This window comes from Apostichopus japonicus, chromosome 20, assembly GCF_037975245.1.
Source record: "Apostichopus japonicus isolate 1M-3 chromosome 20, ASM3797524v1, whole genome shotgun sequence".
NCBI classification, from domain to species: Eukaryota; Metazoa; Echinodermata; class Holothuroidea; order Aspidochirotida; family Stichopodidae; genus Apostichopus; species Apostichopus japonicus.
Window position 1 is genome coordinate 3,169,641 of NC_092580.1, and position 22,503 is coordinate 3,192,143.

General features: G+C 36.4%; 1 protein-coding gene and 1 long non-coding RNA gene across 24 annotated transcripts in view; both read left to right on the forward strand.

The window, feature by feature from the left end:
- LOC139960866 (uncharacterized) overlaps positions 1-20,589 on the forward strand; it is an 82,220-nt gene extending 61,631 nt beyond the window's left edge. Inside the window, exons 1-16 of one of the 23 annotated variants that reach the window (XM_071959517.1) lie at positions 1,075-1,759; positions 2,600-2,620; positions 3,908-3,992; positions 4,254-4,424; positions 5,114-5,256; positions 7,001-7,099; positions 8,960-10,267; positions 13,268-13,368; positions 14,275-14,388; positions 15,300-15,455; positions 16,121-16,240; positions 16,902-16,967; positions 17,242-17,307; positions 17,918-18,013; positions 18,551-18,625; positions 19,928-20,553. In XM_071959517.1, the coding sequence (XP_071815618.1) occupies positions 10,239-10,267; positions 13,268-13,368; positions 14,275-14,388; positions 15,300-15,455; positions 16,121-16,240; positions 16,902-16,967; positions 17,242-17,307; positions 17,918-18,013; positions 18,551-18,625; positions 19,928-20,163 (1,059 nt within the window). In that variant the 5' untranslated portion in view covers positions 1,075-1,759; positions 2,600-2,620; positions 3,908-3,992; ... (2 more) ...; positions 7,001-7,099; positions 8,960-10,238 and the 3' untranslated portion in view covers positions 20,164-20,553. Of the gene's footprint in view, positions 1-1,074; positions 1,760-2,589; positions 2,621-3,907; positions 3,993-4,253; positions 4,425-5,113; positions 5,257-6,179; positions 6,274-7,000; positions 7,100-8,959; positions 10,268-13,068; positions 13,149-13,267; positions 13,369-14,274; positions 14,389-15,299; positions 15,456-16,120; positions 16,241-16,901; positions 16,968-17,241; positions 17,308-17,468; positions 17,539-17,917; positions 18,014-18,550; positions 18,633-19,927 lie in introns of those variants that run through there. The other 22 variants (XM_071959515.1, XM_071959513.1, XM_071959518.1 and 19 more) reach the window with 22 other exon arrangements.
- Positions 20,590-20,647: 58 nt separating this feature from the next.
- On the forward strand, positions 20,648-21,904 carry LOC139960873 (uncharacterized). The gene is made up of 2 exons (XR_011790652.1): positions 20,648-20,866; positions 21,770-21,904. It is a non-coding gene; the product is annotated as an uncharacterized lncRNA (long non-coding RNA).
- The last annotated feature ends 599 nt before the right edge of the window (positions 21,905-22,503 follow it).

Sequence of the window (22,503 nt, forward strand, 5' to 3'; positions counted from 1 at the left end):
TACCACGGTACATGTGCTGAGAATTTCCCCAGGTACCTTCCCAACAACTGTGAGCTCATCCCCTGTGTAACACCTGTTTGTTAACATTTTTTGGCACGTTGCCAGGGAACCTTTTAGTTACGTGAGATCCGTAACCGCTGAGGTGGTTAGGCTATTTGCTTTACACCTAACTATGGTAGGATATTATTTTTTTCAGGTTTTTTTTCGCTCTACGGTCAAGTGAATTAGTTGTACATTGAGTATAAACTCAATAAATTATAACTTCTACATTGTGATCGACAGTTCGTAACTTAAGGTTTGAGTGTTTGCTCCCAAATCTGACTAGGAATTTGTATCGCACAAATCGGCACAATGTGCGATGCTGATTTGGAAACGTCTCGCAAGTTTGTCGTTTTGGATCGCATTTTGCGATTTTTCGCATTTTGCGTCCATGCGATTTGCAGTGATAGGACGAAGGGGGGGGGGGTGCAGGGTCAATGATGCAAGGTACAAGAGAAGTAGGGTTTCAGGAGCTTTTGTATCCTTCCAGAATTTTGGAGGTTTTCATAGACATTCCTGTATTTTCTAATGCAAATAGCTCTTTCAAATATTCTACTGCCCTTTTCCCTAAGTTGTCAAGTTTAGAGTATAAATCTGTCCTTCGTCTGGACAAACATCATATTTCTTTCCCCAGGTAGGCGTAGTCCCTCCATATATGATGGGCTGTAATTGTTGTACTCCCCAATACTCCTGTGAGTCCTGTCACTGTAACTGTCCCAAATCCCTACCTTTCTCACCCCTCTGGAATCCATTTAACATTCAACTGTTAGACCACACTGCTACTACTGTAGTTGAACATTACGGTGGAGTAATTGCAGACGACAATAATCAAAATAGAATCTTTTGGAAAATAAAAGTTGATAAGTAAGTAGTTTATTATGTTAACAGTATCAGTAAATGGAGCAACAATAACAGGACAGAAACAGAAACCAACAGGGTAGGATGCAGAGATATTTATATATTGATAGCTATTATTTGTTGCAGTATGGTGCCTTGGATAAGCTATTACGATTTTTACCTTAGTAATCAGTTTATTTATGTACTCACATTAGGAATCCGGAGGGGCACAGCCACTATTTCAAGGGAGAGAATTAGAAATTGTCTTTGATTTTCATTGAGATGGCAGGGGAACTACGGCAACTTTGTAGTTTTAGTAGGAAAACAAGGCTATTTACATACACTTGTGAAAAGGCACCAAGGGGCATGGTTTCCAGAGTGAGAAAAAACATGTAGAATTGACAGAATTTTAAGTGTTTTTTTTAAAACTGTACATCAAAACCTTAACATTTCCCGCAGCTGCTCAATATTTACTGGCTCTTGGCGCAAATTTTGCTGGAGTTTTAGACAGTCTTAGAGCCCTGACTTAGATGATAAAGTTGTAGGATGATCAAGAGGGCACCTAAGGCATTGAAAGGGTTAAAGGGCATACCGCAGTTGTTGCTATCAGTGATGGATGATTTTTAAGCTCATTACCACAAGAGGTATTTTGCCATTGACCTGCTTCCTGATGTACATATTCTTACGTTCATTGAGTGCGTTTTGTTTGTTCTTCTTTCACCCTCTGTCTCTCTACATTGTTGGTTCTCTTTTCTTTCATCTTCCGCTGCAGTTTATTCTCCCCACAAAACGTCGCTATAGAAAATTTAGGAGATACGGCTCAGTCGGAGTACAAGCATGGCTCATCTCTGAACACGGAGTCCAGTGGTAGCGATAGTTACAGGCATGGGCGGCGACCCTGGGGGGAAGGGGGGGATATATCCCCCCATGAAAATGGGTGGAGGGGTTGTAATACACCATATCCCCCCCACCAAATGCCAGGGATAAGAATATTTTCATGCCTACATTTATGCATCATCGTGAATGTACGGCTCTTTTTTAGCTTCATTTCTCGCCTACCATAAACGCAGTGCGATCTTTTCAAATAAACCGTCTTTATAAAGCAAGAATAGTTGACTGTAGGCTTCATTGGCCCTATAACAACAAAATGTATTATTGCGCCCACGGTATTGATATAGTACATATATGCACCCTCATAGTATTCATATAGGCCCTATAGAAGGCCTTCACACGTACATGTTCCCTCGAACAGCTGAGAATCTCATGTTGGTAATGCTTAATACACGTTTCACCTGGATGCCCTAGCAATCGGTACCTAGGAATGTAACTATGTGTAATTGTGTATTGCATGTGTATAGGCCTATAATAGCCTGCATGAGGCCATTTTCTTCATCAAATAATATAAAAGAGCTCTCGAACATTCTAACGTAGCGCCTGAAACAAGGTTGACAGTGGCAATTTTCCCAAAATAACACCCGAAATTAAAAAAAAAGTATTTTGGATCCTGATTATGAGATATTTCGGACATGATATCCCTACTTTAAAGTTGGGTATATGCCGCTTGGAAACCTCGGGAAGTGCCGTTTCCGGCCATCTAGAGGGTTTGTAAATCCCAAAATTTTCTTGTACGCTTCGCGCCAACCAATGGTGGCGCTACGCTTAGATAGTCAACAAGGTCATATCCCCCCCACTCGGAAATACGGATCGCCGCCCATGGTTACAGGGTCATTTTAACCAGTCATAAGTAAGTTTCACTCTCTAAACATGTTTTATTTGAACCAAGGTTTTGTCAGCTGGCATCATATTATCTATGTTATTCTTTTGTAAAACAATTCAAAAATAAGAAACTGACTGGAAAAGTAAATGCAATGCACTTTATTGAGACAAGTTATTGGATAAACCCAAACTGAATGTTTACTACCATAAATTTAACTGGTTGAAATGTAACGATGTGTCATTTTAACAACATTTTAAACTTTCTCAAGTTGTAAAGGATTGGGAAGGTAAATAGAAGTCGATTTGGGGAGGGGGAGAGTGGAGGAGGGGTGGGCGGCTAAAATAAGTTGCTTGTATAGATATGATTTTTAAATTTACACTCTAAACAGCACAGTGCATTTTAAAGTAAGCCACTATCTATTTCTTGCTGTAAAGCAGAACTGTTTGTGACTTTGTGTTGAGTTTGTTTTGATCTCATCTCCCTTCATGTAATGTATAGGAAGATGAGATATTGTACTTCACCCCACATCAGAAATGTGAGTGAGTGTGCGTGGGCGGGTGGGTGGATGGGTGGGTGTGTTTGTGAGTGAGTGAGTGAGCAAAATTAAGTATGTCGCAAACTCCTAGACCTGAAGTCCTGTCAAGTTCAAGCTTGGTGGGTGGGTGCCTGACCATGTTAATTCATGCCTGCGTGATTGATGATTTCAATTGAAGAGGTCAATGGTCAAGAAATCTAAAAATTGGTTTTTAGCCATTTTCTGCATGCCAACTTGTTGGACAAAGGCATTAAACCACATTATATGTAGAGAAATGAAGAGACAAAGTTTAAAACAAGACAGATTTAGCTGTTTAGGCTTGTAGTTAACGGGTCAATTGAGTTTAATTAGTTCAAATTGATCTAAATTGTGCAAAAGAGTGTGTCGTGAACTTCTCCTAGACTGTAAGTCCAATCAGGTTCAAACTTGGTGGGTAGGTGCCTGACCATGTACTGTTAACTTGATCTTGGGTGATTGCATAAATGTCATAGGTGAAATATCAAATACCCAGAAACTGTAGCCATTTTCTGCTTGTCAGTATGTTGGAAAAAGTCATTAAACCAAAAAATATGTAGACTATAATGGGACAAATTTTAAGTAGAACTTATGCAGTTGTTAAGGGTCAAGGTCAAAGTTCATTGTAGATCCATTCCATCATAGGAGAGATAAGATGCCATGGATTGCCATCTTGTCTTATGTTTTAATCGTAATAGATGCTAAGATCCCATAACAAGGGAGTTTATTAGGCAAGTTTCCTTCGTTTCGGTTTTGCTCGACAGGAAAGATATGATTGATAAAGATGGCTACTTTCAAGGTATGCAAGGAATTAAGATGACTAATGAAGCAATCCATGACAGAATGAAGGTGAGATGACAAAACTATTAATTAATGGATCATTCAACTGTCAATTAGAGTATAGTTTAATGTAAGTTTAATTGCTTTGTTCAAGGGCTGTCCTAACATTGTTGGTGTTTAGTATCATTAGATGCAAGGTTACATTGCGACTAAACATGCAACATCATATAATTGTTTGAAATGCACATTCCTATTCATTACAAGAAATGTGTTCACCTGTCTCTAGCTATATTAAGCTTTGTGCTTAACAGCATATTTTCCTTCCTTTAGTGTCTCCAGCAGCTGCACCAGTGAAGACAGACAGCAATTCAGATACTGATGTAATTTATGAGGAGGAGGAGGATTCTCAAGATCATGTTTAACTACCCTCCACCAGTTCTGTACCTCCAATGAATAGATTAAGAGAAACAGTTCTAAGCAGGAACAGATGAGTCCACTGAGGTAAAATCACTCATTTAAACATTTCTTATAATATTGAGGAGGGCTTTATACCATTCATTGGAAACCTGAAACCTGGCAATACATTTGCTCCAATTACCAAGTTTTGGCATCCTCCTTAGCATGTTACATCTTTGTGAGCAAATGTATTGTATTTATTGATGTTTGAATCTACAATTTCTCCCAAAACTTTGGATATAGCAGGGAACAATTTAAGAAACAGCATACATTGGTGTTGGATTTGGGGTTTGACAATTTGACTGAATAGAAATATTACATTTGAGATGTTAAATATGCTGTTAATTTGCAAGATTCTGAACAGACTATTCACCTAACAAATTAAGGTTGCCTTAAAATGTTTTGTGTGTATGTGTGTGTGTGTTTTTTTTTTTTGCGGGGGGGGAGGGTGGTAAATTATAAATGGATTTGGAATGTATTATCTTAAAATAAGTAGGACTGACCTTTTGATGCTGGGAAGATCTCCTGCAGAGGCAAACTCTGGATTTGGGATCGTCCTTGGGTATCCAATTCAGGATTTGAAAGGACTTTAAAAAACAATAATACAAATATTACAATAATAAGAATGAAAGGTATTTTACTAATTTATGTTATGAAAGCTCTGATTATGAATCTCTAAAGTTCATTGCAACCTTCAAGAATCCTTGTATTTTATTTTCTACACCTTATAAAAGCTCATAAGGGCAGTACTTCAAAAAAAAAATGCAAGAAAGGCCACTGGTTTAGCTGAATACAGAGCCCAAAATATGTCTGAGTGAAAAGTCCAGGAGATCGTTGGTGAGCATTGTAGAACTGCTAACATGATGGAAGAACATGGGTAAGTAATTTTTTTTTATTGTATTTGTAAACTTAGATACTCATGATTGCTGCAATGAAATGTTCAAAACTGTAACATGTAAATGAACATAGATTAATTGACACTTGTTGTGAATATGAAAGTGCTCCATTGATGAAACATTTAGATGGTCAACCCGTGAAGATAGTTGGAGAATTTGAGTGTGGCAGTAGTAACTAAAGACTGCCACACTTGTGTGTCAGTTTTTCAACCAGGCTAATTGGTATGTTCCTGTCACAGAATGTTTTTGTTCGCTGACAAGAAAAAAATCTTGGATCCTCACATGCTGAAACAGAACTTTGCATAATTTTGAATTAGTTTTTTTAGCAATGCAGTGCCTAAATTGAGGACCTAGGGAAACAAATTTTCAACTTTTGAATTGTTTATCTTAAAATGTGACCTTTTCACCTCACAGTTTGGGTGTTCTTTTGCCAAAACTGAAATGTATGTCAAAATTGTGACTGCTTGTCTGGGGATTGGCTTTTTTAGTTCACTTATATCATCTCAAACTTTTTTGCAATCAAACTTTTGCCTTGTCATCCCAAACAATGGACTTTTCTATCAAGTACTTTTGACTTTATAAGTTATCATAATGACTTGACCTTTTTGTCTCTAAAATTTTCACCTTTTTGATCTCAGAAGTGAGTAAGGAGTTTGACATAGAGCATTCATGTTTTCCATAACATAACAAAATACAGCATGAGCCTTCCCAATACCTCACTGGATTTGTTAATTAAAAATTGGTTCATATGTCATTTTTTTCAGATAAATCGCACCCCTACAGTTGTACAGCAGGAGATATTTTAAGAGCTAGTTTGGTTTAATTGAGACTAGTAAATCAGTGTACAGAGATCATTCAGGATATCAGATCCTGATGTATTACCTGTGTAAATTATGCAAATCAGATCCAGATCAAAGCTCCTAATAGAGTGACCAGGATAAACGGCAGATCAGTCCATCGCTTGAGATCAGTTTTTGAAGTGTAAACAATGTTGAGTGGTGAGCATACAACAAATTATTAGCCAAAGATTCAAGAACATAGCTGTTTTATAAACATGATAGCTATAAATTCCTGTTTCTTGATATTTTGAGGGATCTCAGTATGTCAAAAGATCCAATGTTAATACCCTACAGTTCACAGGGGGGGGGGGGGTGCAGTTTGCTCCTTTATCAGAGATCTGATCTTAAGCTGGGGATCAATCGTTAACATGGCCTTAAAGATCTGCTGCATTGGCCCCAAAGTTGGCACAGTAATAGAAAAAATATGTTTTTCTTTCAAGGACAGTGCTCTGACATGCTCAGTATCAACCATCATTGAACACCAGGTATTGCTTTTCAGTCTAAATATATATAAACACACATTGAAATTGTTTACACAAATACTTAGTGGAGCGCTAACCCTGGCAGTTCAATTTCATAGTGTTGGAAACTTTACGAGTTCATATCATGGTATATTTGGGAGTTGTGACCAATATAGCAGATAGTTGAGCTCCTTTAAAGACATTTTGATCTTCTGTGCTAGAGAATTTCATAGCTCAGGTTATTGAATTCTGCATTTGTCTACATTGTTATTAACCCAAACATAACATTTGAGCTGACTGGTATTGCAGGTAAGTTAATGGCAGATTTGGGGTGAGAGAAAAGGGCCTTTAAATTATCACTCATTTAATAAGGCAAATATCTAATACACTTGTTATATTTTGTATCCCTACATGTACCATCACAGACGGACTCCACCGACGGTCACTAAAAGAAAGTATGCAATTGGTATTTGCCTTAAAGACCCACTAAAAGCCTTAACGACCCACTTACACCAACAGGTCATGTAAGTAATTTATTTCAATAAAGTGGTCTGAATTTTATTGCAGATGGTAAAGCACTCAGCCGAAATTTGATTTCTATTGACCTCAAACCTTAAGCCTTGATCCTCTGCAAGGAATGGACAATGGTGGCACTTCCCTCCCATGGAAATTCAAACAGTAAAACATTAGTTGTGATATGACATTATGCTTGCACCAAAAACATGGCTATTTGGTAATTATCCTGGAACATACATGATTTGATATTGGAAAAGGCCACAGAAGCCATCTAATTTCAAAGAAAATTTCTGCAGGAGGACCCGAGAACCCCCACCACCCCCCCCCCCCCACCCTCTCCACCAACGGTTTTGTGGTTTTGGCCCTCGCTGTGATAGGAACATTATTGTAAATTTTGAAACCATACTTCAAAACAGTTGTTCTGAGATATCTTAGTTCAATATTAGTTGCAAAGAAATTATCATGTGTAGGAGGAGAAATAGTTTCTCTAATGTGCAGAGCCAGTCAAAATTTAAATTATAGGTATTGTAATCTTTCCAAGGCAAGAGAATCTTTTTTCTCACTTAAAATGTTGGGACAATGCATTACTCGGCACTGGACATTGCCATGGAAAACATTTCTTCCCCCCTCCCAACTTCACAGTAGGCAGGAACCTTCTTGGTAATGTGTTCCCCCCCCCCCCCTCCGAGTCCCTGCAATTCTTCCTCTAAGATGCCTGTGACTTTAGCAGAAATAGTGGTTAATTATGCATCAATTATGAGCCCACCATGCTACTAGCCTAGGCCTAGCCCTGTTCTGTCAAAGGTTAGTTGACGACTTGACCTAGCCTATAGTTATGCCTAGGCCCTAGGCTAGTCATGATTAACTTAATTACATTGCACCCCGTCTTAGATACGTAGGCTCTCCATAATAATGTCTCGGGTAGGACGCCATACTGTAAATTAGGGCCACAGTTCTATTGGCTGTGCACCAACAAAACTAGGCTAAAAGTCTAGACTAGCCCAAAGGCCCTAAGTAGCCTCACACAGTAATCATCAAGCTGATTATAGGCCTAGGCTTACAGGCAACATAATTTTAAGGTGGGTTCTTGATTGTTTTGTGCTGCTTTAAGCTGCTATCAAATGCCATAATAGTTCCATTGAATCTCTTGAGCTGATCAGCATGTCTGAGTTTTGAAATAGCTCATCTGTGTGTTCACCAAAAGACTTTTAATCATCGTAGAAGGCTTCTAGGCTTAAATGTAATTGTTACACTGGATAGCCATAGGGCAAATTTCATGCCTAGTAGTTTGCAACCCTCAATATTCCGGCGTGCCACAAGAACATTTTATGCATATTTAGCCTATATAAAGACCACACAATTAGATAGACCTAGGCCTTATATCATTTCTAATGTTGCCGTTTGATGACAGACCTGATTAAAAGTTTCGATGAAACTAAAGCTTGTATTTTATGTTGCTTTCGGCCAACTTTGGACTGAGAAAAGAAAGCATATGTCTAGAGTACATACTTAGTGAGGCAAAACAAGTAGATCATTTTGAAGGGCCTCATTGCATATTTACATGGTCAATCTTGATTTTGAAAGGAAAACAATGCAGGTCAATATGATATGACTGTGGGCTGCAATGAAGCTGCAACTCTTTTTCACTATGTTTCTGTTTGTATTCACTACTGTGACGCCCGGGAGGAGCGTCACGTAAACGCCTCCGTACATAGGTGGCATCACTGCTGGAGTAGTTATTGTCCTGTTTGTGTGTATTGTTTTCTTTTTCTCTGGGGGTCTGTTTTATCTAATATCTTTTATATGTAAAGTGAATTGTTGTAGTTTCACATGCTAATTTATACCTTTTGTTTCCGTCTCCCTTTCAGCTGTCCAGCTCTCGTGACAATAGTCTGGTTCCTTCGTAGCTTATATGTGGAATGTTGAAGCCACGCGAAGATCTGAGGTTTCGATTCAGTATTTGTGTTAAGTTAGGGCACTTAGCAGTTTTGGTTTCCAAAAGTGTGTTCTGTTTTTGGTGTTTGCTGCTGCCTAGGAGGTCCGTTGGCCAGTTCGTTAAGTTAGATATATGTTGTATTATAGTATAGGCAAGTCCGAGTCCTTTTTCTTATATTATTGTTGGCGTCGGTCCCCGTTTGTCTGAATCCCTTTAAAGTATCACATCTAAACTTATTAAAAGGTTGGGAACACAGTGTTTGTGTCAGCCGATATTATTGCCACACCCTGCAGGGTTATTCTCATATTTGTGGCTTTGATTCGGGTTGAATTTTCCCTGAGGCAACGCCTATGTATTGAAGATTTAGGACTCGTTATTATACGTTTTGGCCACGGACTTCGCAGGTATGTCTTATTATTTATGTAAATTATAAGCTGGGATTTATGTGGATTTGTATTGTTATTAATTATATATTGGTCTTAATTTATCACCTTGCTACATTATTATTGGAGGTCACTGCGATGACCTCAAGTATTATTTAATTTGGTTTTTATAGACACCTGCCCAAGTTGGGCATCGGTTTCGTATTAAATGTATTAGCACAAAATTCAATTTATTTGTCCGTGTTTTATTGGTTCAGGTTGTGTTAACTTGTAGTTGCTCCACATTCATCCTGACATAGGGTGGCCGACAGCGGCCCTATCGAACCCACAGCCCCTTGGGTAGTTACAACTCTGTTGGGGGTGCTACACTTTCTTGCAGACAAGCATTTTTTCTGAGAAAAAGGACTATTTGAGAATGAGTTAGACATGATACTCTCTGTGCTGGCCAACTCAAGGGAGGGACTTTAATGGTACAAGGTCACCGGCTGCTAAATTTAATGGGTGCAGACCTATTTCAGTGTGAATTCCTAACAAGATAGATCTAATTAATACTACTGATATGGATAAATATATAAAAATTTATGAGTGCTTGCTGGTTTATTCTGTTTTCTTTCATATATGATACAGCAAAGAAGGAATTAAAAAACTACTGAAGATGTGATACTTGTGGTAAGAAGAGGATTGAGCAGAGATTGATGAAGATTCCCTTGTACCTCTCCTTGAAATGGAGCCAAACACAGCAATCATGGTGTTAAAGAGACTCTGAGGTGAAAAGTGGGGTAAGTGGCAAATAAGGGAGCTCCAGACAATGAAACATACTCTGCTGACATGAATAACCAGATGTATTCCCAATGTATGTAAGTTAGTTTGTAATGTATGTAAGTTAGTGTGTATTGTAGGGTGTTACTAAAACTAATGACAGTTGTGTTACACATAACAAATGACAATATGTTGTACACACTAAAAAATTACGTTGACTAAAACGAATGACAGTGAAAGCCAGCACAGACATTTGCTTCAACCAGATAGCACAGTTCAGACTTCGTGGGTATATTAAAGCCACGCAAACCGAGTGGACGCGAAGTGCGTGGCTTACAGATAAAGTACGGACAAGATACAAACGCACCTTAAAGTTATAGTAAGCAAAATTATAAGTCTGATTTAAAAAGTAAATTTAACGTCATTTTTCCGATATTAATTGTTAGAAACTAACAATACTATAATCTTGAAATGGCTTCAGTTATATATCTTTCAATATAAATCTACAGAGGTAAATGTCAAAAGCACATCACTCAAGCGCATCCTCACACAAAAACTTTGCCTGTGGTTTCTACCCCTAAATTACACCAAAACCCTGCAACCACGTAACATGCGATTTTCCTCAACTTAATCATTTTTTTGCGCAGAAAACCAATAACCGAAATTACTCCACTCCGTTAATCATTCTATCTCTTCTCACCACAGTCCTTCCAGGAGTCCTATATGTACAAGGCATCAACAAACCTGCTTTGTTGGCAAACTAAACCTCAGATCTATATTTAACATGCAAACTAGAGGTGCCCCCATTTCCTAATAACCAAAAAGCTTCCAGGATCCCTATATGTACAAGGCATCGACAAAAATGTTTTGTTGGCAAACTAAACCTCAGATCTATATTTAACATGCAAAACTAGAGGTGCCCCCATTTCCTAATAAACAAATAGCTTCCAGGAGCTCTATATGTAGAAGGCATCAACAAACATGTTTTGTTGACAAACTAAACCTCAGATCTATATTTAACATGCAAAACTAGAGGTGCCCCCATTTCCTAATAACCAAATAGCTTCCAGGAGTCATATATGTACAAGGCATCGACAAACATGTTTTGTTGACAAATTAATCCTCAGATCTATATTTAACATGCAAAACTAGAGGTGCCCCCATTTCCTAAAAACCAAATAGCTTCCAGGAGTCATATTTGTACAAGGCATCAACAAACATGTTTTGTTGACAAACTCAACCTCAGATCTATATTTAACATGCAAAACTAGAGGTGCCCCCATTTCCTAATAAACAAATAGCTTCCAGGAGCTCTATATGTAGAAGGCATCAACAAACATGTTTTGTTGACAAACTAAACCTCAGATCTATATTTAACATGCAAAACTAGAGGTGCCCCCATTTCCTAATAACCAAATAGCTTCCAGGAGTCATATATGTACAAGGCATCGACAAACATGTTTTGTTGACAAATTAATCCCCAGATCTATATTTAACATGCAAAACTAGAGGTGCCCCCATTTCCTAAAAACCAAATAGCTTCCAGGAGTCATATTTGTACAAGGCATCAACAAACATGTTTTGTTGACAAACTCAACCTCAGATCTATATTTAACATGCAAACTTGAGGTACCCGCAGTTCCCTTCAAAAATGTGATAACATAAACCTAACAATCAATTTACACCTATATCCTGCCCATGGCTTCTCCTAAACATTAATAGGCTATGGCTACCATCAAAATAACCTAGCACGCTGGTTTTTATTTTTAACAAAATGTTCCAGTTTTAGAAGTGAAACTTTTTAAACCGTGAAATCTCAAAATTAACAGTGTTTAGATACAACTTGCTTCATATGATTGGAAAGGGCCTTTATCCCTAGTGATCTGAAAGACAATTTCTTTGCAAAATTTCCTTTGCACAATACCTGCCAACCAATGGTAGTGTAAACTTTAGATGCTATGTATTAACATCTTTACACAAATTATTGTAACTTAGTGAGCATTAAAGATTTCATTGTATTTCAAAATATAGTCTGCTGGGCAATAAGCTTTAAGTAGCATTTAACACATGCATTACTGCTACAATTCCAAGTCCCCAAACTTTAAATTGACAACATTTGCTGTAATTATTGGAGGTGAGACAGGACAAGTCAAGCTAGTAAGTAACATTGTTGTGGGATAAAAAAGGGGTACCAAATATTGAAAGCCAACACAAAATGCTCCTTTATAGAGTTTGAAACAAATTATGCCCCTATCTTGCATTTTTCATTTTTTCAGTAGAAGTCAGTCATATTTACGACTTGTTTAGGCATTTTGGTAATGTAGTGGCTGGCCGGTCCAAAATAAAATCTGATTCACACTTTAATACAACACCATTGTGTAACAGCAAACTTTTGTTAAACATTTACAATGTTGAATTTCTTTTAGAAACTTAAATGAAACTCTCCGTACAATCTAAAAAAGAAAAGTTGATTTAACTTGAAGCATATTATCAGACCTTAACTGTTTTGGTTTATATTGCATATTTATTGATGAGGTCACAGCCTCACAGGGTCAAATCTGAAAATATACAAATGGTAGAACTCTGCAACTGTTAGTCAGATTTTAATCAAACTTGGAAGGATGTTGATGGGTGATAACAGGTACATGGTGGTTATATATAACTTGGTTATATGCATAGTACTAAGGGCACAGAACTTAAGTAAATTCAAAGTGGTTATTAGCCTTTAACACACGGCTAAGTACAGTTGGGTATTTAGATTCTGCTGCTTTGCTGCTCTAGTTGTTTAATCTTATTTTTTACTTTTTTTTAGTTTGTTGTAAACTAACTTGTTTTGTCAAGTTTTGCCTTGGAGATTTCAATAGTTTTAGTTTAAGTGACATTTGTTATATTATTTCAGTACTTCTCACTGGAGAGATGAGCTAGCTACTTGATACTACATGGAGCCAGTATTGGGTGATGTACATTGGCTTATTTCAGGTTAGGATGTTTAAAACATCATTTTGGTTCTGCTTTTAACTGCTTTCAATGTTATTGCATGTGTATTGTTTTTATGATATTAAAAGTTTTGTGATGTTATCTCTCTCTTTTTTATGTAGTTTCATAAAAGGATCACCCTACACCAGGACTGCCTCCATCATGCACAATCAAAGTGTGATAAGCAAAGACTTTGAAGTGAGGTTCATCAATGATACCATTGGTAGGATGTAAAAAATATGTAAATGCCTGCTTAGGATATTTCTGTATGATAGTGCATCAGTTGTTGCAAATTCAAGTGGGGCCTCAATCCAAAACTTTGCAGACTCTAAAACTAAATATTTCAAGTTGAAGGTTGGTTAGATTGCTGAAAGTTCTACTGAAAGTTGACATTGTAGCACAGTATGTTAAAGGCAGTGTGTATTGGCCCTAAATTTTGCTAGATTGTTCTCAAAAAGTACTGACCTAGAGGTCTTTACTTTCCAAACTGTTCTCATATATTCTACATGAACACATAAGATGATTGAATGTCCCATTGAGCTAATTTTATCAAGTTTAAAAATGGAAAGTACTTCCATTTATTGTTGCTCAGTGGAGTACTATTATCAAGACAATCCAATTTTCCGTCCTGCCACCTGTGGGGAGGGGTGGGGGTGAGGGTAGTTGGATCATGCACAGTGTCTTTCTCATATTTTGTAATATGTATAGTACCAGGGTAATGCAGAGTACTGTTTAAACAGCTTTATGGAACTTAATGACACATTCCTTTTCTTTGGGGGTCGGGGGAGTTGGTCTTGATAACAAACAGTAGTCTTTTAGCTTTGTCCTCCCTGGGTGACTACTCATTCCATTGTACTGCCCTCCTTATTCTACCATCCATAGTTTTCAGAGCTTTAACTTGGGAGTAGACTTTCTATCTCCAAATTCACTGACTTTGATAGATCATCAGAACTTCTAAAAGGGAATAATAAATGTTTACAGTGTAATGTTGCTTGCAACAAGTTTATGAATAAGAACACTAAGGTACTTGAAACAGCATTATTACAAATATTAACAGTTTGCAATAAGTTGAATACATACTGTCTTTAACAGAGTTCTTATTGATGTATCTGTTTCTCTTTATCTTTAGGTTTCACACTCCAGTCTGGAGTACCTTACACTAAAACAGTAGAGTCTGGGGTACATCTCACAATGGCAGCCTTGGATGAAAACTGTAATAATGGTAATGAGTTGAAGATTAAAGGCAAATGCATTTGTAGATTTGTGTCTATGTGGCATCATTGCTTCAACCTCCTTCATACTTCTCTGTTTTGTAACACATTAGGAGAATTTCATCCAAAGATTTGAAAGTTCTCTTGAAGTATTTATGCAGAGGTATGGCTGCAAAAAATAAACTTCAATAAAGATCTATCTTCTACATTTTAAAATCTACTATTAGATTGATCAGATTCTTTGGTGAGTTTATTTTTTAGAGTGGAAATTGCAATGCCTTTTGTCATCAGACTTTGTGCATCTTCAATGCATCCACAGGTGTGCAAAGTGCAGGCCAAATGCTTCCCTTGGACAAATTTTCTGTGACTACAAGAAGGTTTCAAAATCCTATTAGTGTGGCCTGCAGAACCTTATGGCAAGAAAAATATGTAACATGGATACTTGTGGAGTTTGAGTACTGACCAAAGGCCTACGTACCATGCACCAGTAGAACTTTCTGATGTTGTTATTTGACAATATAATGTAATTTTCCCTTTTAAGGGAGTAGGATTTTAAGTGTTGTGGTCCATGTATTGGGTTCCATATTTCCATGTTCCATTTAGTGTCCACCATACCTTATTTCTAGTTCACATTTGTCTTTATACTTCATTGCTTTCTTCATTATTGGCTGATGCTATTTAACTGCCAATCCATTGTGGGTTATGTTCCTCTTTTGGATCTGATTGCCTATATCTTTCATTAAATATTTACTAGTTCTTTCTTAAACTGATCTATTTAAAGTTAATATAATTCCTGTAATAAATGAAAAAGAAAGAGCAATTTATCTCTTGTTTCATTAGTACAGTAGGTTACTTTAAAGCTTTCTTCCTTTGTGCCTACCTCCCTTCCCATCTTTTTTGTAAATAAATGTCTTATTGATCTTACTCCTTTGCTTCCATTCAGATGTAGCAGGGAAGACTAGGTGTCAGGTCTTGGTGAGAGTCCATTCTACAGACGATATTTTGCTCTGCACCTTGGTGGATGGACTAATATTCCAGCAGAACCTAAACCTGACTCTGATGCCAGGAGAAAAGGCTACATTTCATGCTAAAGGAGGAAGTGAGTTATGTATCTCCCTTATGCAGGGGGAGGGGGGGGTTGAGGGAGAGGTAATAATAAATAGATAGATTTACAGTGGTGCCCTACATAGTCCTAAAGCTGCATCTAAACTCATTTGTAACTTGATGGACATTTGTTCGGAAACTATACACTCCTACTGTATAACCTTAGAAATTTAGATCTTATTACAAGAATTGATGTTTCAAGAATCTGTTGAATAGAAGGGATGCACTGTGTTTGGCCCTATTTAAAACATCAAAAATATACAGTGTCAACTTAATATCATTTCTGCAGATATCAGACAAACAGTTTAGAGACCATCACTGTTAGCCTTATCTTTTAGTTTTATATGAAATTAAGAAGAAAGACTCACTGAACATGCTATTATATATATATATATATATATATATATATATATATATATATATATATATATATATATATATATATATATATAAATATATATAAATATATATAAATATATATATATATATATATATATATATATATATATATATATATATATATATATTGTATAATCTGGTAATGAAAGAGCTTCATATTGTATTCAGGTACTTCTTTCAGCTCATTTAGTCATGTTGGACAGAAAACAAGTTTTCAGAAACTTTTAAGATTATCTTTGTTCAATTGTTCTCTTATTTCAGAAGTACATCTAACTGGCTACTCCAAGTCACATTTAGAGGATAATTCCCAGCTATTCAGAGATGAGGAATGGGAGGACAAGATAAGCCAGAGAGATAGTGAAAATCAGAATCGTATTGGTGGTAAAAGTTATTTTATGTGTATGATCTTGAGAGCTTTCTTACAAAACTATTTCCGACTTTATTTGTCAATTCCAGGAGTAAGCTTGAGCTAAACTAGGTTTGGACTTTGCAAACCCTGTCTTGCCTCATTTATCTACATGTATTTTATCAGGTTAAGTATAATAGGCATTTTGACATATTTGAGCAGGCACTTGCATCCACAGTGGGATTTTTTCTATTGTTTTTTATGATGGATTGGGTTTATGCAAGCCTCTGAATGCATGCTATTGACTGGTTATATGCCAGAGGATTCTTGCCAATTGTCTGTAGGAAATAAGGCACATGCATTTTTCTACCAGTAAGCACATGTTGGGTATTTTATGATTAAGGGAAATGCCAGTGGGAATATGGTTTAGCAAGTAAATTAATGCACTAGCACTTTTTAGCAAGTAGCTGAAATTTGTGAAATTCGAAATCTGTACACTGAAACAGTTTGATGCAACATTTGTATTTGAGAACTTCACTAACATTGATATTATTTTGTCTGTCAACTGTTCCCATTAATTATCACAACTTATCATTGTTTGTAACATGTGTTTACGTTCTTGTTCCATTCAACTTATTTCTTACTGAAGTAAAAAATTATTATTTATTTTAAACCAATTTGTCAATTTCTTTGTAGTGCCTGAAGAAGATTGCATAGATGAAATTTTAGAGGAAGTGCAGACTGTAACATCTCAAGAATTAGGTTTGCTATTATTGATTTTTTTCTGTCTTGATTTTTTACTTTTTGTTAATGCCTAATATGGAAAAGTGTCTGGGAAATAAATGTATTAGTGACATGCTTATCAAAGTTCTATGAGGCCAAATATTTTATTGACTGGCAATTTTGAGCAGGTAACCAAAACTTGTGAAATTCTAAATCTGTACACTGTTACAGTTTGATGGTATATTTGTATTTGAGAACTTCAGTAATATTGATATAATTTTGTCTGTTAACCATTTCATCAATTTCTTTGTAGTGCCTAAAGAAGATTGCATCGATGAAATTTTAGAGGAAGTGCAGACTGTTACATCTCGAGAATTGGGTTTGCTATTATTAGTTTTGATTTGATTTTCATATTTCTCATTTTTATATCATATTTCTCTTATTTCTTTTTCTCATTTTGATTTGATTTTTTTCCAACTTATTTTCTTACTGAAATAAATGATTATTTATTTAAGAACCAATTCATCAATTTCTTTGCAGTGCCCGATAAAAATTGCATAGATGAAATTTTAGAGGAAGTGAAGACTGCATGTAACATATTGAGAATTAGGTTTGCTATTATTTCATATTTTTATTTCATTTGTAACATGTTGTTAATGCCTAATATGTAAAAGTATCTGGGAAATAAATTGATTGGTTACACACCCATCAATGTTCAAATGAGGTTGACTAAATTCAATTTTGAGTGGTGTTTAAAAAAATGTGCCTCATGTTCGATTTTCTCAAGTTTGATACAAACGTAAAATTAGTTCATTCGTATTTTCCTTGCAAATTTCTCCTCACTGTATTGATTACTTGAACAAGTGTTTCATAGTTCTGTTGAAGAATGGAGAAATGTTGAGTGTAAAGTTGCTTGGAGATCCCCAGAGATATTGTACTGTACATGCACTGCTCTCCATGGAAATGGATGTGGTGTGTTTCCATTACAGAGTTCAGTCCCGTCCAAGTCAAGCAAGAGATTCTTGATAACCATAGTTTGGATTCACTTGATTTCTGTGCTCCTTCAGACAAGAAAACATCATTAGGTAAGACCTAAGAAAATATTAAGGAGAAAAGAGTTCATTTATTCATTGGTTTTCCATATCATTCTATCAAAAAGCAGCAATAAACGGAGACAAAAATATCAAGTTTATGAATATTTAATACCAAGCTCGTAGTAAAGAAGTTAATGGTTGTACTCTGAGCTTCATAATTCATTGAATTATTGAGTTGTATAAAATATTGAACTCTGTTGTTCAGGGATAGGTGTGTTTGTCATGGAATGAGGAGAGTTCAATAGCAAACTGAATTTGATGATCAGTACACCAGCTGATGTGGTTGTTGCATATTCAGAAGTTAGGATTCATCCAGCAGAGAGATCACAAGGTTATTGCTGATCTGATGATCATTGCTCTAGCTGTTTACCAGAAGATCATATCTCTTAAAAAAACAAATCTCAACAATAGGAGAAAGTTATGTTTATGTTTGCTTATCAGTTTTAACCTTGAGGTGACAACCATCATTGTTATCCTCTATTTTGAGAAATCATTGTTATTTTTTTTTTTTTTTTTGCTGTTCATTAGTTTCTGTCAAGACTGAGGAGCCAGATGAAGGGAGCTGTAGCAGCCAACAAGAACAACCAGAGAGTTCATCTGCAGGTTGGTTGTAAGGAATAAGTTATAATGAATTGTTTGACATATGGGTCAATCCATGCCAAATCAACATAGGCCCCCACGTCGACCCTCTCAGAATTGCCTGAAATTGATATGGTGTCTTTGCCACATGTCTCAAAGGATGATATTGGGCAAAAAAACTTTTAAAACTTTTTGGTTGCTAGGTTACGTCCACACCTAGCAACAAACTCCAGGTTGCATCTTAAGAGCCTTAAATTTTCCCTCAAGTTTGGAGCCATCTTTTTCATAAATATAAAGTATTTTATGTCTGATATTGCAGAAATTGTGGAAGACATGTGACCAGTCTTCAAATTTAGCTCATTTTGAGGAAAATTTACGGTCTAAATTTTTTGTAACAAGTAATTAAAATGGCAGAAAAGGAGATAGGGGCCTTTTCTTGACCTACTTTGAGTGTGCTCCATATTCACAAACAAAGGCATGTTTGAGATTTAATTTGCATTCAGTTTTGTGAAGAGGCTCAATATACAATAGGTCTGAAGTAACTCTTCAGCCAAACAGGAAAGAAATCTTCAAAGATATTCTTGTGTTGGGTGATATAAACAAATTCAAATAGCCATCTCTTTCAGTTTTTACACTCTGAGCTTCAAGGGTCAATAGGTTATCTCAAATGATCCTTGCCAGATTTTCTTAATGGATCACCCGGTTATCTCAATGGTCTTAAAATTGGCCTTATGCTCAGTGATATATACTAGATGTCTTTTGCTTTAACAGTAAGTTGTGAAAATATTTCACAGTGTTTAAACAATGTCATGTAACTCTCATTCATTAATAACAATTATTAAAGGGATGGTTAGTGGTAGAGCTGATTAGCTAGCTCAAAATAGGTAAAAGGAAATGTCCATGTGCTCATAGGTTAAACATCTGTGTTTCTATTGTTCACATAGGAAGACTGTTCTTCTGGATATTGAAACATTTTGTCAAAAAACTCAATATTTTAAAATCCTTACCAGTGAATTAATTGGTTGATGCCTACAAACGAGTGCTACATATAAGAGCTGGAAATCTCTGATCTTTTCAGGTTCACACTTAATTCTTGGACAAATTTAACTTATAAGTCAGATAGTTAGGTGGAATTTGAAGCATATTATATGGGCAAGAATCACAAAGCCTTCAGGCTTTGTGTTGTTACTTGTTATGTTTACTACAACTGCTACACAATGCAAATTTATTATGAATTAGCCCCATTTGTATAGCATACTTTTATGCCCTACTCAGACTTAAATATGATGTTGAGTTGTGTAGAATTTGTTTCTTTTCACCATATAGATGCACATGATGAATCGGTGCCATTTACCTGTGACATTCAGACCACAACGGACACCAGCACCCAACACCCTGATGTTGAATGTATCCAAGAAGCTATTGCACTCAGTCGAAGTCCATCGCCGGTACCCGAACATCACAACATAATGAAGCCTTTGACTACATCCATGCAGACAAACAGAGTAGGTTACAAAGTCCCACGGCCGGTTGTTCAAGTTATCCTTCTCCTCCACCTGTAAGGTTTATGCCTGCAGTACAAGGTAGTCATGTTGAACAGTGCCGAACACCCTTTGACGAACCAAATTATTCCAATTACCTTAGAGCAATGCTCGCTGAAGCCGAGAGACTCGCTAACCAGAGCCGACCTTTAACAAGTTATAGTAGTATTGATAGTGTGCAGACTGACACTTTACCTTTGCAAGAGGATATTGTTAGAGGTGATAAATTGAGACAACAGCGTAAGAGACTTTACCCCTCCAGGGGTGCAGAACCATCAGATGTTGCTCCTGCAAGTATCTCAGAGGCAGTGAGTTTACAGCCTGCAGCTGGAACCAGATCATCATCCAAGAGGAAATGCTTACCAACTAAAAAAGATGTAACAGGTAGGATGGCCATGAACAGAGTCCTGCTCATTGTTACTCATCTTTAAAATATTGTTTCAATTACAGTGTTGTAATATCATGATTATACCCAGTTGGTGGTACACATTACATCTAACTAGTAGTATTGATAGTGTGCAGACTGACACTTTACCTTTGCAAGAGGATATTGTTAGAGGTGATAAATTGAGACAACAGCGTAAGAGACTTTACCCCTCCAGGGGTGCAGAACCATCAGATGTTGCTCCTGCAAGTATCTCAGAGGCAGTGAGTTTACAGCCTGCAGCTGGAACCAGATCATCATCCAAGAGGAAATGCTTACCAACTAAAAAAGATGTAACAGGTAGGATGGCCATGAACAGAGTCCTGCTCATTGTTACTCATCTTTAAAATATTGTTTCAATTACAGTGTTGTAATATCATGATTATACCCAGTTGGTGGTACACATTACATCTAACCATGAGCATAAGCATAGTCTCTGAATAGTTAGAAGAATTGTACTCTTTTATTTTGTTTTGTGTCACAGGTTTCCATTTATTTTTTTGTTCTGTATTCTTCATACTAACGTATGTAACTGCCTCTTAGCTGCAATCAACAGGACTTACCATGACTCCTGCTAACCAGTAAAACATCTCTCCCATCCAAACCCTCAGCATTATATCTGTATTGCTCAAATATTGCAGCATGATAAAAAATGTGTGGTTGTTGATGACAGTAGTTGCTAAGCTGTGATTTTCAAACCATTCTTGTTATGACAGAGTTGTAGATGTGTTTCTGAAATTATCACGGATTCACTGTTTCAATATTCTATTATGTTGACTTGAAATACATTGGATGACAAATCATTAGTGTTTACAAAGCATGTTTATGAAAGGGTTACATTTTATGGCATTTCATATTTATATGTACTAACCTAACCACAGTTTTATTAGGTATTACTATTACACATGAAATCAGATCAAAATTAATTTATAAATGTTAAATATTATTTATTATTACCAGATAATCGCTGTCTCCCCCTACAGTAAAGTTACGCTAGCTACCTGTCAAAAAAAAATCTACTTTTTAATATTTAGAGAACTTTCTTTCAGCTATTCTTTGGGATGATGTTTTGAAAATGTAAACAGCTTATATGTTTAGTTTAATGCAAAGGAAAGTTTTTATTAGAATGAGTATCGATTTTCAGAGAGCTTGTGTGGGGGCTTATGTCATTGATCAACTGTCATTTTCTTGCTTTCCTATCAGGGGCTAAGTCCACCTCCCTCACTTCAGAGGTTAACAACCCTGTGACCCTCAACCCAGGGTGGTCCTTCCAGCCAAGGAAGTCATTCGGAACTTCGTACAAGATGAACAGACACAAGTTGAGGCTTTGAATCTATCTATCTAAGAAGCATTTGGCCATTCGAAAGAAAAGTGCACAATCGCCTACTTTGGTAAATTCATGTGCTTGCTGTAAATCGAAGATGTCCAAACATTATAAAATCAAGTTAGGTGACTGAGAACATTACTTTTGTTTCATGTGTCATAAGATGTTCACACAGGATAAACAGCTGCAAAAGTATGTTAGAATTATTCCACACCCAAAGAACAAACCTTCCAAATAACCTGTTGCCTCATTGATTTTCACGTTTTATGCTAAGGTTCTATTGGAAATGTCTGTTGTCCTTGCTTATATTGAGTTGTTGCACTTGAGAGGAATTTTTATAATAAGTTTTCTTTCATAATAACGAAATGGCTGATGTCCTGGCTTGATTGAGGGTTTTATTTAAGGTTTGGTCTGAATGATTTCAAAGTTACAGCATAAGATACAGGTATAAGTTGTGCTGTTCTCCCAAGTATGTATTAATATATGCATACCAATATTACAACTAACTTCAAGTTAACATTTAAACTAAAAGTAACTGCTTGTTATTTGCATCAATGATTTATTTTCTACATCCTGATAATCCAGTAATATTGATGCTTTCATGAAACTATAA